General features: G+C 35.0%; 1 protein-coding gene across 2 annotated transcripts in view; it reads right to left on the minus strand.

The window, feature by feature from the left end:
- Positions 1 to 2685: 2685 nt before the first annotated feature.
- The window catches only part of LOC136036206 (transcriptional regulator ovo-like), a 32565-nt gene continuing 17784 nt past the window's right edge, over positions 2686 to 17466 (minus strand). The window contains exons 3-6 of one of the 2 annotated variants that reach the window (XM_065718300.1): positions 14694 to 14972; positions 13064 to 13394; positions 9674 to 9798; positions 2686 to 4403 (exon numbers count right to left, since the gene is read on the minus strand). In XM_065718300.1, coding sequence (XP_065574372.1) covers positions 4233 to 4403; positions 9674 to 9798; positions 13064 to 13394; positions 14694 to 14972 — 906 coding nt within the window. In that variant the 3' untranslated portion in view covers positions 2686 to 4232. Of the gene's footprint in view, positions 4404 to 9673; positions 9799 to 13063; positions 13404 to 14693; positions 14973 to 17466 lie in introns of both variants that reach the window. The other variant, XM_065718299.1, reaches the window with a different exon arrangement.

Raw genomic sequence — 17466 nt, forward strand, 5'->3', positions numbered from 1 at the left:
AATCTTCGTGTTGGAGCCTTTTTTAATAGGTGTTGATAATAGGTGTGAATAATAACTGAACTTGGCCATTAAATAATTGCAATTGATTACATAAAGCTGTATCGTGTTCAATTTTCCAAATTCCTTAAACGCTTGTAAATCAAGATTTAGCACTGTGGTGGGGCTCTTAATAATTTCCTCGCGGCTGTTTGTTTCTGTTGTTCTGTTTCTGGAATTTCATTCCACACAAAGTTGGTGCATTTTATATATTTCATAGTGCTTTCAGTAAAGCACTATTCAACTTTACGGCGGCATACGTGGAGGGGTGGTAATTTTTTCGTTCACAGGGCTCTTATTTTGCTTTTTAACCTACACTCTATTCTTATGTGTATTTTATCTGATATGCCGATTGTATTTTTAATCTCGTTTTACCCGTAATAGCACTATAGTAGGGTATAATAAGGCTGTAATAGCGGCCCCTATTTATGGGCTGGTGATTGCGCCGGTTTGGGCTACACGTTCTGCCGAAAACCAGGCAACTATGCAAAGGCCCCCATTTCATCTACTCAACGTTCATGAATCACGTCCCTGGCAGTACTGGAATACAATTTCATTTTTGGTTTATGTATAGCGTTGGAATTGATCTTACACAACTTTTTTGATTAGGAAACTTGAGGGTCTGGACACAATATCCTTGCCTGTCCACGTTCTTTAGGTAGGATTTGCAGACCATGGTTTCTACAATTCAAGTATTACGGTGCGAACGAGGATTACTACGACACGGTTGTTGACGATGCTACTCATAACATCAACAACAAAATTACTTGGGTTTCCGATACGTGTGACAGTGAGTCAGGATGAGGCGGAATCGTCAAGAATTTACCTGTTATTGCACCCTGTGTAAAATACGAGCTATTCCAGAATTCAGTTTCTAACTCTACATTAACAACAGAAAATTCTGAATTTTTGCTTTGTAAAAACGCGTCGGGGCAGTGACATATATGGAAAAATCAACTTGAAGTTGGTAGCTTCGAAAAATAGTTGATTGGCTTGGCAATGACCGGCTATAACGACCAAAGGAAAAATTGTCGAGCAGAATTAAGGGATTCATCAGAAGAATTCTGATGGGGTGAGTAACTACACTTTGGGTACTTATTTGGAAGAAAATGTAAGGTAAGGCCAATCTTCAAATGCCTTTTCTTGACATTTTAGAGGTTTCGTCAATTTTCTTTCTTTTATTTACACCACTTTGATAGCTGCGGAACAGAGTTAATGCGATCCCAGTTTGTATCTTACAAGTTTAATGGATTCGGTTCCAGTGTATGTTGACTATTTTTTTTTTTTTTTATTTATTTTTTTTTTTTTTAATGAGCTTAAAGATTTCCTTTGAAAAAAGGAACTTTTTTAAGGAATTTCCAGGTAACTGCTGTTTAAGGTGGGGAAAGAGTGCTGTTTTCAACAATTAATGAGCGCTCCTTTTCATTAGCAGTGATGTAGACCTTCAATTCGTCTGCATGTAGAGCATGCAGACCTTTACCTACACTCACCCCTTGTCTTTAACAGGGAAAGCGGTCACTATAACTTGGTCCAGATGTCGTGGTTACACTTTCTATTTTAAATGCCTACGAATTTTTAAACGTTTCAGTTATTGTCATCAATGATCGTTTCCATTAACAACTTAAAATGTATGCAAATAACCTAAAAGGATTAGGTAAAAAATTTGTTACTCTTTTCAGTTAAACATACATTCCCAACATTAGCTCCAGCGTTTGATTTAGTTTCGATGATTGTTACACATTAGATCGCTGTTGATATTATCATTCTGGTTTCATCCTACCCAAAATGAGCCTTAAAAAATATATAAATGGCAGTTATACCCCTTATGGTTATAAATGTTCCCACAAATCAAAATATCCAACCTTAGAGCACAAGATTTTGTGAACTCAGAAGAAGCAGTCTCATTGAAGGTTGGCTGTCATTTGGCTTGTAAGATGAAAAACCCGTTGATCTATTCTACTAAATAAGAAAAAAATAGAGAAGCTAGAGAGATAAGCCCTTCACTCTACGTTAAAATTTTAATGATGCCTTACTAAAACCTTCTTTGAGTAGCCTACAAGAAGCACAATATTTTGGGAATTGGTAACTTTTGATTTTGGATGCGTTTTGCTTTACCTTGAATGCATAAACGTACGATAAAGTAACACTCAAAAAACCCAAATACTTTTTTTCATCTATTAAAGATTTGTGTCGTTCGAAGTTACCTCAATCGTCAATGCCCAGTGTTGATGGTAACCTCCTTATGAATGCAACGAGTTCAAACCTAGCTGTGGCAACGTGAGCCTACGTAACCCTATCATCCAATCAAAGTTACCACAGCCGAACTATCCTTCATAGCTGATGTCTGCTAAAAGATAAACTTTAGTTTCTTCTCCGTTAAATAAAAAAAAAACATTTTACTTCCTCGCTCGGAGAATAAATCGAAAAATGACAAAAAAGGTGATGAGTTTTCTTTCAATTAGAGGCGAGTAAGGAATGGGTCAAAACCAGTTGACTGAAATGGAATTTTTGAACGACCTTGAACCATTCGCTGAATAAGAAACGAATAACAATACCGTTTTTCACCATTTAAAATGTTGCCAAATGCCTTGCAAAGGAATGAAGATAAAAAATAATTGCTTTTGCGTTTCCCTAATTTAATATCCGCTATTTTTACTTACAATAATATTTTTATTATATCGCATTTATTGCACAATAATCCCGTAAGAAACAAACGATGGTCAATGTTTCGAAAAATAGGGATCCATTTTTCTAACACATATAATAGTCACTATAAATAATTTGATCTGTACGCAAATTTATAGACAAGCCATGCCAGAGCTACTAAAAAAAATATACCAGGCAACATTGCCAAACAAAATCCGGCAAAAAATGAGCGAAAGCCAGAAATAAAACACCGCGATCGAATTTACGCAAAAGAATGAGTTTTTTTGGTTTTTGGTCTTTAAGGAAAATGATGAGAAAAACACGGATTGGCAAGGTAGGATACCACTTGAGCCCATCCCATTTGAAGCTCTTAACACGATCAATAAACATGTCAAAGCCACAAAAATACTTGTAGCTATTTGTTTGGTTCAGTAGAAAAAAACCTTTATTTTAAAATCAAATCAATTTCAGATAGTTTGTTTTAGGCATAAGATTCTGGAAGCATAATTTCATGTTTAATTTGTACTAAAGTAATTAAATCAATGAGCCAATCCTAAGGGTTCTAGTCTGACCCTGAATTGTTTAAAGCACACACTTCCGTAACCGTGGCCGGTAGTATAAGTTCCTGGGACCGTTTGTTTGGTTAAACAGCAAAAATCCAAATTTTAATAAAAAACAAAATAATTGCACTTCTAAAAGGAAGATTCTTAGTCCATCTTAGACAACCAATGCTAAATGTATATTTCATAACCGGAATCTTATTCAAAATAGTTGAAACGATTATATAAGTAATGGATTTTAGTTTCACCTTGTAAATTCTTTAGTGATCGTGTAGCAGGAGCATGAACAGTTCAAAGCAGAAACGTGCATACAAAAATCGTCATAAAGGAATTTGTTTAAAATAAGCGGATAGCGTGCATCACAGAAAAATGTCCACAACCCCCATTGCTGGCCAGGGAATCAAATAACTAAAAATTTCCGAACATCTTGCTATTAAAAAATGAACAAAAGGTTAATTTTTTAAGCAACACTTGGGAAATTTTTACAAAATTACAAGACAATATATACCATGAAACAGAACTAGTGAAATTATATGCACATTTCATGAATTTACTTCATTTCGTGAAATATACACATTCATGAAAGGCAAGTAGTGAAATATCCGTAGTTAGGCAGAAATATTTAGTGACATTCTACTTATTGGAGAAAAAGATAACTTTGTGGGAAGTCTGAGAATTATGTGTTTGAGAATGCGTTTGGCTTCAGGTTTTAAATGTATACATTATAACTTTGTAATGAGCTCCATTGGTAGAGATTAGACTAAACTGAAACCCTACGATAGGAGCATTGTTTTGTGTGTTGGATCCTTTCTGCATAACCACGGGAATTAAATCACTATGATTTCATAAATACTACTGGGTTATTCAGTTTCCTGGCCATAATTTCTTCCACAAACCGCAATATAAAATCAGGTATCCGTTTAAAATATAAACAAATATATATCAACAATTAACATCGTAGAAATCATCTCCTGTGCAGCAACAGGTAAACTATGTTCGCACTTGGAGTAACATATTGGTGAAATTCGTATTCTGAAATTTGAAATGTCGCTTATCGTAGAACTTCATCAGTGCAGGACTATAGGGATGGTTCTCTTTTAAGTGGACATAGTGCACCTCGGGCTCACCTGTAGTATGCCCACATTCTTCACAAACGTATACCTGCAACAAATTGGCAACTGTTAAAACCGTCCTTCACTCTTCCAAGTCTTATCGACTACTGCGTGTATTGAATAATGAAAAATGGGAATGAAATTATATAAGGTCGTCTTTGTGGATTTTTTATCCCCAATCAATGCCCTCAATCTCCCTACGACTCTTTTTTTTCTATTTAAAGCAAATACTTGTTAACAGACATGACCAGTGGATAAAGACCAACTAGAATACTCTAGTTCCTACCAGAGGCATCCATATGAGGGGGGGGGGCAGGGAGCATTTTCCGTTAAATACAGGAAAATACTTTTCATATTTTCGTTAAAATAAATCGAAAAAATAAAAATAAAATAATCACCCCTATATTTCTTTGAGAACAAAAGAAAAATCCCCCCCACCAGTATCTTTGTAAATTGGTGCCCCTGATTCGCTCAGGAGGAATATTCCACGGTCATAGTAATTTACTTGCCTTGGCAAGCAATTTTAGAACGCATCTAAAACTGTCCATTGATGCATTTCACGAATATTGCCTGTAGCAAATAATTTTTTTCCATTTCAGTCTAGGCTTAGAACCGCAATAGCTTATTTTAAGGGGGGAAAATCAGATCCAAGTTCTTATACTTTGGGCCTGATTTGTTTAAAAATATTAATTTACCTCCTTTTTTGCATAACAACAAACTTCGAGCAATACTATTATTTTTGTTATAATATCCATTTCCAACAAAACATTCTTATTAAACTACGGCATGTTTTCCTCCCATTGGCTCTTAAAGGAAACATTTTAATGCTGACTCGGATCACAGGAATGCCACCCAAATTTACCTTATGATAATGTGTACCATTTGAAAAAGCTATTCATAAGTAAATAACCTTAAATGTATGAAGTATAAGTAACGAGAGACAGAAGCATATATAAAAAATTTTCAATACGCTTAACTGAATCACTAAACGTAAAAAGGGAAGACGTGCGAAAATTCAACTTTAACAGAAGAAACTGTACCTGGTTTTGTGTAAAAACTAATTTAAAAAACCTTGTAAAAGACAAGTTTTTCAAAGAAAAGTAAAGAGCTCCACTCAGCCAAGAATGAAGAAAAGTGAAGTCAAATAATCTTCCAAGCGTAATACCATAAATCGCTATCAATAATTAAATAAATCTCAAAACGAACAGAAATTACAATATATAGCCGAGTCAAACTCAAAACGAGCAAAAATTAACATGAGTAGGGCTGATAACCCCTATGCCTTCTCAAGACCAAAACGCAGTTTGCGCTTTACTGAAAGAAAAAAATACACTAGTGACCGTGGATTGTCAGTTAAATTGACATATACTGACGTTTCTTCGTTAAGGTTTTGATAATTTTTCATTTATGAAAGTAAGAAAGGTGAAGACATTTCAAACGTAATTTGTTTTAAGTAAAGCGCAAGTTGTGTTCTGGTCTTGAGAAAGCATAGAGGTTATCATCTTTTCAGTTTTCTTCTATAAGAATCCATAGCATGGGTTGCTATTTGAATGTTGGAGAAACTTTTCCAACAATTTTTGATCCTCACAAACAGTATTTTTTAATTTAATTTTATAGCTTCTGAAGTTGACCTGAAAAATTAAACTTAATATCATTCCCAAAAGATTCTATCTATGCTCTTTGACAACCTGGGTACACTTTTAATTTTTTTATTGATTCAAATTGTAAGAGCAGAAGTAGTAATAGTAGTAGTATACCCAAAAGTTTCAACTTAATACCCCCAGTCGTTCTCGACATATTGGCAACCATTTAACACAATGCCTTTTGATTTGTTAAAGCAATATTTAGTTTTAAAGCATAATGGGCCAGTTGCATAATTGTGAGGGACTGACATGCATAATATCCCTGAAGACATAATTACTGATCGTTCTACTATGTTGAACAGAATGGATGTCTAAAAATTTTAACTGGATGCGTTTGGAAAATAAATGGGCTCAAGAGAAGGGCTGCTAGCCCTTCAATTTCTTGTTACTATTAAAAGGAGCAACAGACACTCGCGCTGTAATTAGAGAGAAGGAGGAGGACCTCCAGCTTCATATATCTTGCAAAAACATTTAAACAAGTATAAACAAAGTGAAAACATTTTAAATGTATTTTGTTTTCAGTAAAATGCGAATTATGTTCTGGTCTTGAGAAGGCATGAGGATTGACAGCCCTACTCATGCTAGTTTTTGCTCGTTTTGATTTTAATTCGGTTATTTATTGTATGCTTTAAATAAACAAAATACATTTAAAATGTTTTCACTTTTTTAGCTTTAATAGATTAAAAATTATTACAGCTTTAAGGAATATATATCAGTATATGCATACTAAATTGACAATCCATAGCCATTTTTTTTTCAGTAAACTGAAAATAATGTTCTGGTCTTAAGAAGGTATGGAGGGTCAATTATTGTCAAAGACATAATTTCCAGACCTTTCAACTACACTGAACAAAATGGCTATTAAAATTTTTTATTAGATGTGGTTTGGGAAGTGTTGGGTGTGGGAGGAGGAAATACAAGGTTTTGGGGGTGGGTGTTATCCAACGACCGATCACTCTGAATCTTAAAAGGACACTAGAACTTCTGATTACCAATCCAATAAGCCACCTCCGAAGTTTATTCCGAACACCTTACCTTAAATGCCTCCAGGCCACAACTTACAACCCTTGCCCTGAGGGCTGTGGGGGATGCCATCCTCAAAGACAAAATTTATGGATGACAAAATGGCTATCTCAAAATTTTGATTGAATGTGTTTGGGGAAACAGAGGGAGTGGGAGGGTGGTTAGTTGACCTCAAATCACTTTCGACTATTAAAAAAGGACTAGCCCTTTCAATTTCCAATCGAATGAGTCCTTTTCAAAGTTTTTATGACAACTCCTTCGATATGAAGTGCCCTGGTCAAACCAAAAATAAATAAATAATGAATTTTGTCCACATCGCTCTACTTAGGCAGCGCTATTGCGCTGTCTCTAATAGAAATTCGAACATATCCTAACTTAATACTTTAGGACAAAGATATTTTCAGTAATTTCAGAAGTCAGACACGTACCCCAGAATTTATTTTGGAGACAGGGGCACAAAAAAAAAACGCTGAAAAATTGAGTAAATTATACGGAAAAAAGGAAAAGCCATAAACATTTAGATTTCAAAAGGGGGGAGAAACAAGGACCCAAACGCACCAGCCAGAAGTACATAATACGAAATGCACTTTCGTTATTGTTGTTCTTTAACGTTTGTATATACAAACTTCTTAACAGGCCTATGCTTAGATAAAACACTAACTACAGAAAGAAAACAAAACAAGGCATCCACAAGTAGAAGGCAAGTGCTAAAAAAAAAATAGCCGTCAGTGGGAGTCGAACCCAACTAGCCGAAGGTTCTACCCGAGACTAAAACAGCCACCAGGAATTCTTTCATAGGGTTCTAATGCAAACTTTAGTCTTCAAGACAAATAAATCAATAAAGTGAAATTAATATTTAAATACATAATATCATTCCCAAGCAAAGAAATGTGTGGCTTGTATATTTCTGAACCTTTTCTTGCTGTTGAAAAATATCCAACGCTCTAAATATTATTTCAGTTCACTGACTTGTTAATCCAGATATCAAAAGTAGGGCCTAAATTTTTTTGTAGTTATCTTGAATTCGGAACTGAATAGAATAGACATAAAGAATTGAAAGACTAAGTATGTAAGTTAAGACAACACAAGCATAGGTTAAGAAAACAAGACAAACGCCATACAATAAACAAAAAAAAAGAAAGAAGAGCGCACATTTAAAGAGAATCCATAATTATTGCGTAATCACAGGCTTTGGTTCTTTACTATTCTGGATTTTGTTTAGATTTAAGTTTCTTTCGTATTTCTTTTGTTTATTGTGTAGTGTTTGTGTTTTTCTTTATATTTTGTTTAGATTGGTCTATTTTCTCGTTGATACAAGCCTTCGGACGTGAAGCCAAAAAATTCGGACTTGTATTATTATTTTTTGTGATAAAAGTATTCATTTTTCGTTGTCTTATTAAGAAATTCACCAGCTACTAATTTAATTTCGTCATCTCAGAAAAATATCCACAACCCCCATTGCTGACTAGGGAACCAAATAATTAAAAATTTCCGAAAATCTTGCTATTAAAAAATGAAATACTTGAGAATTTTTACAAAATTACAGAAGCAATGTATACCACGAAACACAACTAGTGAAATTATATGCGAATTTCATTAATTTACTTCATTTCGTGAAATACACACATTCATGAAAGGCAACTAGTGAAATATCCGTAGTTAGGCAGAATTATTTAGTGACATTCTACTTATTGGGAAAAAGAAATCAAAATTTTTTTATAATTTCGCCTCAATTGTAAATATCCTTTTTAAAGTATTGCATTTCTCATCGTTAAAAATAATTATTGGATTGAGATAAAACTTATTCATAATAATAATAAACATTAGAAAAACACTGCGGTCAATCCTCATCCTCAGTTTTGTCTCAGTAAAACAAAAATTAAAATAAATCATAATTAAGAAGTCAAAATGATTTCAAAAAAGAGTCCGAACATCACTGGTGATAATTTTTTATCTGCTGGTCAATTCATGGGTAAATTTGCTTTCTCAAGTATCGTCACAGAGGGTATAGAAGCCACGAAACTTTTTACTACATCTTTGCAAAATGATAAAAACATAGAAAGGTCTTCAATAACAACCCTCAAACTTACAATGGATTACATTTACTCTAAGCAGTTAAGAAACATTTTTTCCAAAGATGCTAGAAATTTTTTTTCTAATATATTTAATTTTTTCTAAATATTTAATATTTTAATGTGCAATAGCTAAACGCTAACGTAAAATTTATCTTCTGCTTGCTTAAATTTTTCCTCGTAAATATTTTAAAGGAAATAAAAGTTAAACAAAATAATGGTAAAACCAGTAAAACTGGGTCTGTAAGAAGAATCATTGAAAAATAGTATAATGTTTACATAATATCAATGAAATATTTGAAATTAGAATCACACCTGTAACAGAAGCAGGAGTATTTCTCATTGGAAAAGTGATTTCCAACACTATTCAATAGATTACAACAGCCCTGCTACCATTCTTTCTTTCTTTGTTAACTTAAACCATTGTCTTCAGGTAAACAGAAAACAGGAGAGAAAACCTAGTTCTACTAAAAAGACAGTCAACAGTAATAATTTCCATATAAAGAAACTGTTTTGATTCAATTTGATTTTTCCAGCGAGTTTGAACTTACCATAAGCGATGGGAAAAACCTAAAGCTTACCTTATGCCTTCTTTCTTTGTACTGGTAGCAATGTTGGACACCGTGAACTTTTAAACAATGAGATTCCAGGGAGCATCGTTGAGTGAATGACTTTTCGCAAAGAGCGCATTTGTAAGGTCGAACTCCTATAAATATAAATATTCTAAGCTTCTGTTGAAAATAGAATGGCTACTAAAACAACTTAGAGCCAAAGCAAATACTTTTTTACGTGTCATCATTCTCGCGGCTAAAGGTCGTATCTGACACTTTCTAGCAAGTGAGACATAATTGCTAAAAACTGTTTACTATATTTTTCTCAAAGGGAGGATAAAAAGGGCAATAGATGTTCAACCTCACACAACCTCAATTTGATCTAACTAGACATATTGCCCCCAAAGAAACCCCTTTCGAATACATGGGTTTTTGGGAATTACCCCAGAAGTAGGGAAATACCCGATACAACCTTTAGACACAACAACGACAACGTAGTTAATCAAATATCGAATCAAAAAGCGTTATTTTACAAAATATGAATTTTAAAAAGCAGTAAATAGGAAATGTGTCTCGGGTTTTTGATTGTTACCAACTTACTTCTGCAAGTAAGTTTTTCTCTGGACATTTAAAAGTTGACAATAATACTGTTGATATTAAGTGTTCTATTTACCAGCTGTTTATTTGAATAAAGAGGTAGAAAACTCAACACGTGCAAAAAGATTCTAAATATCTTGAGAATTAAATGAGAGAGGAGAACAGGAAATACCACGGCTAAAATCTTTGGAAAGTGCAGAACCTATTAAAAAATAGTAAAATTGTAGAGTCACAGAACTATGATGGATACGAAACCAGTCCGGATTTCTTAGGGGTAAGGGGGGGGATTTTAGTTGAAACAAATTCAAACCACCAAATTACTTGAAAATCGAAAAAAAATCATAAAATTTCAGGAGGCTCTACTGGGTACGTACACCAAATGCAAAACAGTCTTGAAAGGGGAAAATACCGAAAAACAACCAAATAAGAAGACACTTATGCAATTATAGTTTATGTAAAATTAATCATGTTTTAATTCTAACACACAGAGTCTCAGCATAGCCGTAGGTTCATACAATATTTGGATGGATTTTTCTCATCAGAATAATAAAGAAAATTTTACTTGAACAATGGTTGAAACGTCGCCTGAAACCAGACAATAATTATGAGAAATTCAATGAGAAATAAAACGCCCCAGAGAAGTCAAAGACCTAAGAAGTTAGGCAGAATAATTCATTTCTTATTCCTATGAAAAATTCAGACAAATAATTGCAGGTTACACAAAAATATCTTTTTTATTTGGTGCGTGTTCTTTGTGTGGAGTTATATTCGATGCGGACTTGAAGTCCGACTTGATGGTGACAAAAAGTAAATTATTCTCTTTCGAATTACAAAGAGTAAAATTTCATTCAAACCATTTTTTGCCAGATTAATGTCTCTAAATATTTAGGTTCCCCAATACAAACTGATATCTAAGCAAAATTACATAAAATTTGTTGCCAATGAACTGTGTTCCATTACGCTATCCAATACGCTATCTTGCAAAGACAACGAAATTACGTTTATACTAGATGTCATATATCAAGATCACGACCTTGTTGGAGTGTTTCCCCCTTCCTCAGAGCATGTAAATTTTTTTGTTTCAATAGCTTGTGATGGGTAAATATCAAAAGTTGCTGAATACGCAAAATCTGGATTTAGCATGACAATTAAATTATTTTGATGTATATGTCGCTATTAAATTTTGTGTTAGAACTATAGATTCTATTAAAAAGCATAAGGTTTGCTCTTTATCACCAGACATTATCATGAGGGTTTGACAGACGAAGCAGAGAGCTAAGCAAAAAAAGCGGGTGTCCAATATTGTGCACAACAGAGCCGTCAGGTTAAAAAGCATCCGATGGAAAGTTCCTTCAAAAAAGTAGTCGAATAAACAACATAGCTATTTTTAAGATATAGAACTGGAAGAACATTTTTTTTTCCTGTAGCGACGGGAAACGTTCATGATAGCATCACTTAAGAATGGTCATTTCCTTTTCTAATAATACAGAAACAACTTAGCTAAAACCACGATATTTCCATCCCTTGAGGCACTAAGTACAGATAACGGTTTTTGCTTTCGGGAGACGCCAAGATGCAGTGTCATTACTCTTTTCAAATTGAATTGGATTTTTTTGAATTAACTTGTTTTTTTCTCACACCACAAGAACAACCAAAGGCAATAAGGCTTAAAGCAACTTGTCTCAAGTTCACGGTCTTATGCCTAAATTCAATACCACGAAGTAATAAGATTGATGAATTCACAGGTATAAATTGTATTTTTGATCCTAAAAGCAAGGCATATCAACACAAATTACTTTTGATCATGAATCACCTTCAACACAGACAGTCATTCTCTGTGATTTTTGTAAAAGAACTTCGAATAAGCTTCTCAGAAAAATAGTAAAAGAACGTTCAATGAAGCTAAAGACAGGTTTAGTTTCAGAAATTTTCCGCGGTGCGGTCCCTAAAATAAATTGAGCTGCATACCTGGATTGCCACACTTCATTGCAGCGCTTCTAAAATTGCGCATAACCAAACTCTAGGACAACTTTGACTGAGAAGCAATCAATGAGAAAACACTGAGTACTAGTGAAAAATATTGCCATTGGGACTTTGGGCTAAACCAGTACCAACACAGAAGATGGGGGAGGGGATAAGACTAAGGAAATGAAATACTTGATTTCAACACGGACTTGAATGTCGGTGGAGCTTTCTTAATAGTACTGTTTGTTTTTAATACAAGGAATAAAATACAAAGCAAGCGACCGGGTACACACGTCTGATCAGAGCATACTCCCTGACAGGGTGGGGGTCAAAACCGCAAAAAAGAGCATTTTTATGGCATCTGTGTTCAATGCCCTGGGTGTCTTCGGAGCTATTTTAAGGGGTGAGGGATATTCCCTTTATACCGCCCCCTCCACCCTTCTATATGCCACTTCAATAGTAAGTATTTAAAATCCGATCCATGATTAGAATAATAACTACCCCATTTTTTTCTCTGGTTGCCAGAGATACGACATCGGAAGCAGATGCATACGTTTGGAGCTTATTTTGGGAAAAGTGAGGGATTCATCTGTAAAATCAAAAAAAAAGCTCACATGATAAACGTGGGAAACCACGGAAGAAATCCAGATTATTTCAGGCTTATGGGAGACAGCACGGGCTCAAGTCCCTTCTCGCATTATTGGAAGAAATGAAACGCGACACAGAATGAAAAAAAAAATATGAAAGGAAAACTATTATTCAAGCTACTTGATTAGTAGTAACCACTATCGAACCGACACCGTTAACTTAACTAATCTTTTTAACCGAAACTAACACAGAAATTTGGATCAAACTTACCGGTGTGTGTTCGCGTATGCCTCTTCAAGTCAAAAGTATCATTGAATCCCTTGCCACAGAACGTGCATAAATATCGCTTCACATCAGAGTGGCATTTCATGTGTCTATTCAATAGTCGTTGAAGGCTGAATGATTTGCCACATAGCTTGCATTGGTATCGAACTTGTCCACCTTCTTCGGTTTTTATCATATTCTGCTGCATCTCCTTTTTCAATCGGGAACTGGAACCCCCCTTTTCTTCATCAGCTGAACTTTCATTGGGGGCAAGGGGATTTTTTATCCCATGACCACCGTTGACAAATTCTATCGGCACGTCTCCCGGAATACCAAGCTGTGCCGTCAATAAAAGAAAAATTAACAATTAGAAAAAGGTAACCTGGAATCTGTGAAAAAGATGAATAGTGTACGAATCAAATGCAGTTTCAAGTTAAATCTGCTTTCAATTTCAGCTTAACAGTTTTAAAAGCCACAAGGATCACTTTCTTCCAAGCAGTTGTTTGTCTGGTCTCAAGTATTTGGTATTGATGCTTTAATCTCAGTATTGCAATATCAGACGACGAATGCTTTTGCTGTTCGCTGCTGTATAATACCGCTTGAGACCAATACGACTACACAAGCTCCTTTTTCATCCCCTCAATTCTGAGCTTTACTATTCCTTTCTCACATGCAAGCAAGTAAGATAAGAGATACAAATAAGAAATGATCATGGTACTTATTTATTATCCAGAACACACTCAAGAAGTGAAGTTAGGTTAGTCATAATGAAATATACCAAGATATGGAACACACTCAAGAAGTGAAGTTAGGTTAATCATAATGAAATATACCAAGATATGATGAAAATATAATACTTTGGTATAAAAAAAAAATTATGGAAACTACAACAAAGAATCATGGAAAGCAGGTCGTCCAGAACGCAATATATTATATACCTAACCTAAGCACATATATATATTAAATATTTATTTAAAATAAACCTGCATCGTAGTTTAGTTTACGAAAGAATAAACTATAACCGAATGCGAGAGAAAACCGGTTTACTCCGATCAAACGAATCAAACTTCTCGAGTATGTTCTGCATAATACGTAAGTACCATACTCCTACATAAACTACTGGATACGACGGTACAAGAATTTTGATTGCCTCGTTTTTCATCCTGCCTTGAAAACTGAATAATTAAAGTCTTTTTATGACTACTAAGAAGGCTGAAATTAAAACAGAAAGATACAGTGATATTATGAGCAAACCAAAACTTTATTTAAAGAGTCCCAAAGCCAAGGATTTCTTTTATAAATGGGAGGGGATGCACAGTTTGCAGAATACTTTCAGACCTTATTTTGTAGAAACCCTCCTAAGATAGGTTTGAATTTTAAATAGGTGGTCATGCACCCCTTAGTTGTGCTTTTGCACGGTAAGATACCGTTTGCTGGAAAATATTTCCATTGATTCTGCTAGTCAAGAATTTTTTTTTTTTTTTTGTCTTTTTGATCGACAGAAGGGAAGAATTTAGAAGTTAATATAAACACAATAACTGAAGCTCGATGTTGAGAAAACCTGACTTGTACTTTCTATTTTATGCATACTCAGAGAAGAAACGAATGAACTCGAAGCAGAAATTTAGAAACTTACTCGCTGCTGAAGAACAGAAACTCTGAGCTGTAAGCCAGGTACAGACGGTGCATCGCTGCGACTACTAATCGCTGATTCAGCGACTGACGGCGTAGGAGAATTACATGACGAACCAGGTGATTGTTGCTGCGAGTAAAAAGAGTTGTCAAGCATAGTTGATGGTTGATCGACATGAATGAAGGATTCGGGACTAAGGCTTCCGAGTGAACCCAAACCATCATCCGGGCTATCCCGTCTTAGATTGTCAAGGTAGTTGGGAAGCTTATTGCAACTCGATGTCTGAAAAAAAGCAAGAGTACAAATCACGTGTAAAATCTCTGTTATTTTCATGAACTGAAAAAAAAACGTTGAAAAAAAAGGATATATGGCCCATGATTGCAAATCACCCAACAAATTCCTGTTTAATTTTGTTTTTTTGGACCATACAGTTTTGTAAAATTTTAGTCGAACTTATCATGCCATCAAAAATAAAACGCATCTCACTGAAACTTATTGCGGGTTTTTTTTTAATTAAGTTTTTGAATTAAAATAGAAAAGTTGTGGGCATCAAGCCATGGCTATTTATAGAAAAAGCCAAGAAAGATAGTCCAATTGAATGAGACGCAAATCTGGCATTAGCCCCACCTATTAGGATTGTAAAAAAAATGATGGTAGTTCATTTGTTAATGGATATGTATCTAGGCTGGTAGGCTGGTAGAGCTCTTGGCTCTACCAGCCTCGTCACAAGTGCCATATGAGCTCTTAGCTCTTGTTTTTTTAGTCAAGAACGGGGTGTCCAGAGATATTTCTGAAAAACGAACCGGCAATAAACGTCCCCTAGGATAGTAGTCTGAAAAAAAAACGTGTACAAATTTGTCAAAAACCAATAGCATCCAATAGGGCAAATTTGTCAAAAACCAATAGCATCCAATAGGTCAGTCCTATCTAGCCCATGTAGGTTTTTTGTAATTAAAGGAAGAAGGGGGTCTTTAATATTTGAAAAATACAGTTCAGTTCCGAGTATTGAAATTGTCAAGTATTTTGAGTATGCTCTTAATAAGTGTGTTCTTAATAGGCCTTAAAATTCCTTAGTGAAACTCCGCTACCTTTTCTTATTTCGCTATTATCATGGTAACAGCGGTAGCTGCAGCCTAGTCAAGAGCGAACAACAGCCCATAGTAACCAAAAGTTCATAATGGAAAAAAATTTGATGATTTCGAAAAGCAGTCTAAAACTCTTCGAAAATGGCGCAAGATCAAAATGAAAGGCATACCATTGGGAGTCAGCATGGTCGAAACCCTGATACAGGGAAATTAACAGTCCCCCACCTTGAAAAACAAGGAAAATCACTTTTTTACATCGGTAGCACTTGTCTGTCTTGTTTTTTGGGGTTTTTTTTCAGGCCTAGCGGGTTAACAGAACATCATAGAGATACTGAATGGCTCATTCAAAAGTTATCATTCAAAAATTTTCATATCGACGTTCTTTTAATAAGTTCCGCCGTCCTCAAGTGCCGTGACACAAAAATGGCACTTTTTGTGCCATTTCTCAAGGGAGGGCGGAAACTAGCAGGCAACCAGAACATCGCAGACAGATTTTTTTATAGTTCACATAAAAGATATTGCTCCTATCCACGTTCTTACTATAAATCCCACCATCTGCAAGTTCCAAATGGGTACTAAAAACGGCAATTTTGCTGCCATGTCCCAAGTGGAAAAGCTGGGGATATTTGGCTAGCAGAACTCATAAGAGTTATGTTTAAGGGCTCACTTGAAAGCTATTGCTTATATATACGGGCTTTTTTATCAACTCTAATAACCATAAGTGCGATATAGCACTGAAAACAACACTTTTGGTGCAACTTCTTAAGTGGAAAAGCTCTGAAGTACAAAACAGGTACTATTATAATAGCTACGTTCCAGAACCCTTAACTAGAGGTTTACAAGAACCCTTCCCGTACACTCCCCCTCCCAGCCCCCCTCAGTAAGTTTCATAAATCGTCTGCTCATCAGTAAGCTACAGAAACATTAGTAGGCAACCACATCATCGTAGATAGATGTTTAATGGCTCAATTAAAAGCTATTGCTTATATTTACTAGGTTTTCACAAATTCTACCATCTATTAGATTTCACAGAATTCAATGTTTGATTGAAGCATTAGCTGCAATCTAGTAAAGAGCGAACCACAGCCAATGCTAACTATTGAAAAACTATTAAAAATATTTTTCTTCTTTTTTCCAGGCCTAGCGGGCTACTAGAACATCATACAGATGTTTAAGAGCTCATTCAAAAGCTATTTTTCATATGTACGTGGTTTATATAAAATCTTCCATCTGCCAGTAGCATATGGCATGAAAAAGGCATTTTTATGCTGTTTCTTAAGGAGTGGGGCTAGCGGGTCACCAGAACATCTTAGATAGACTTTTGATAGTTCATATTTACGTTCTTCTTACAAATTCCACCATCTGGAAGTTTCAAATGGCACTAAAATGGTACTTTTGGTGCCATGTCTCAAATAGAAAAGCTGGGGCTAGTGGACTACCAGAACTTTTTTGTGAGGTTTAATGGCTTATTTTGAAAACTTTTGCCCATATCTACCAGCTTTTTATCGATTCTACCATTCGTAAGTGAGATATAGCACTGAAAACAACACTTTTGGTGGCAATTCTTAAGTGGGCTGGTATTGCTATTCTGTAAAGTGTCCTTAATTGGTTTGCTTTTACTGTACCAAAACTCCTATATTATTTCGTGTTTTCAGTAAAGCCCTAATTTTCTGTAATCCTAGTAACATAGG

This window comes from Artemia franciscana, chromosome 15 (genome assembly GCF_032884065.1).
Source record: "Artemia franciscana chromosome 15, ASM3288406v1, whole genome shotgun sequence".
NCBI lineage: Eukaryota > Metazoa > Arthropoda > Branchiopoda > Anostraca > Artemiidae > Artemia > Artemia franciscana.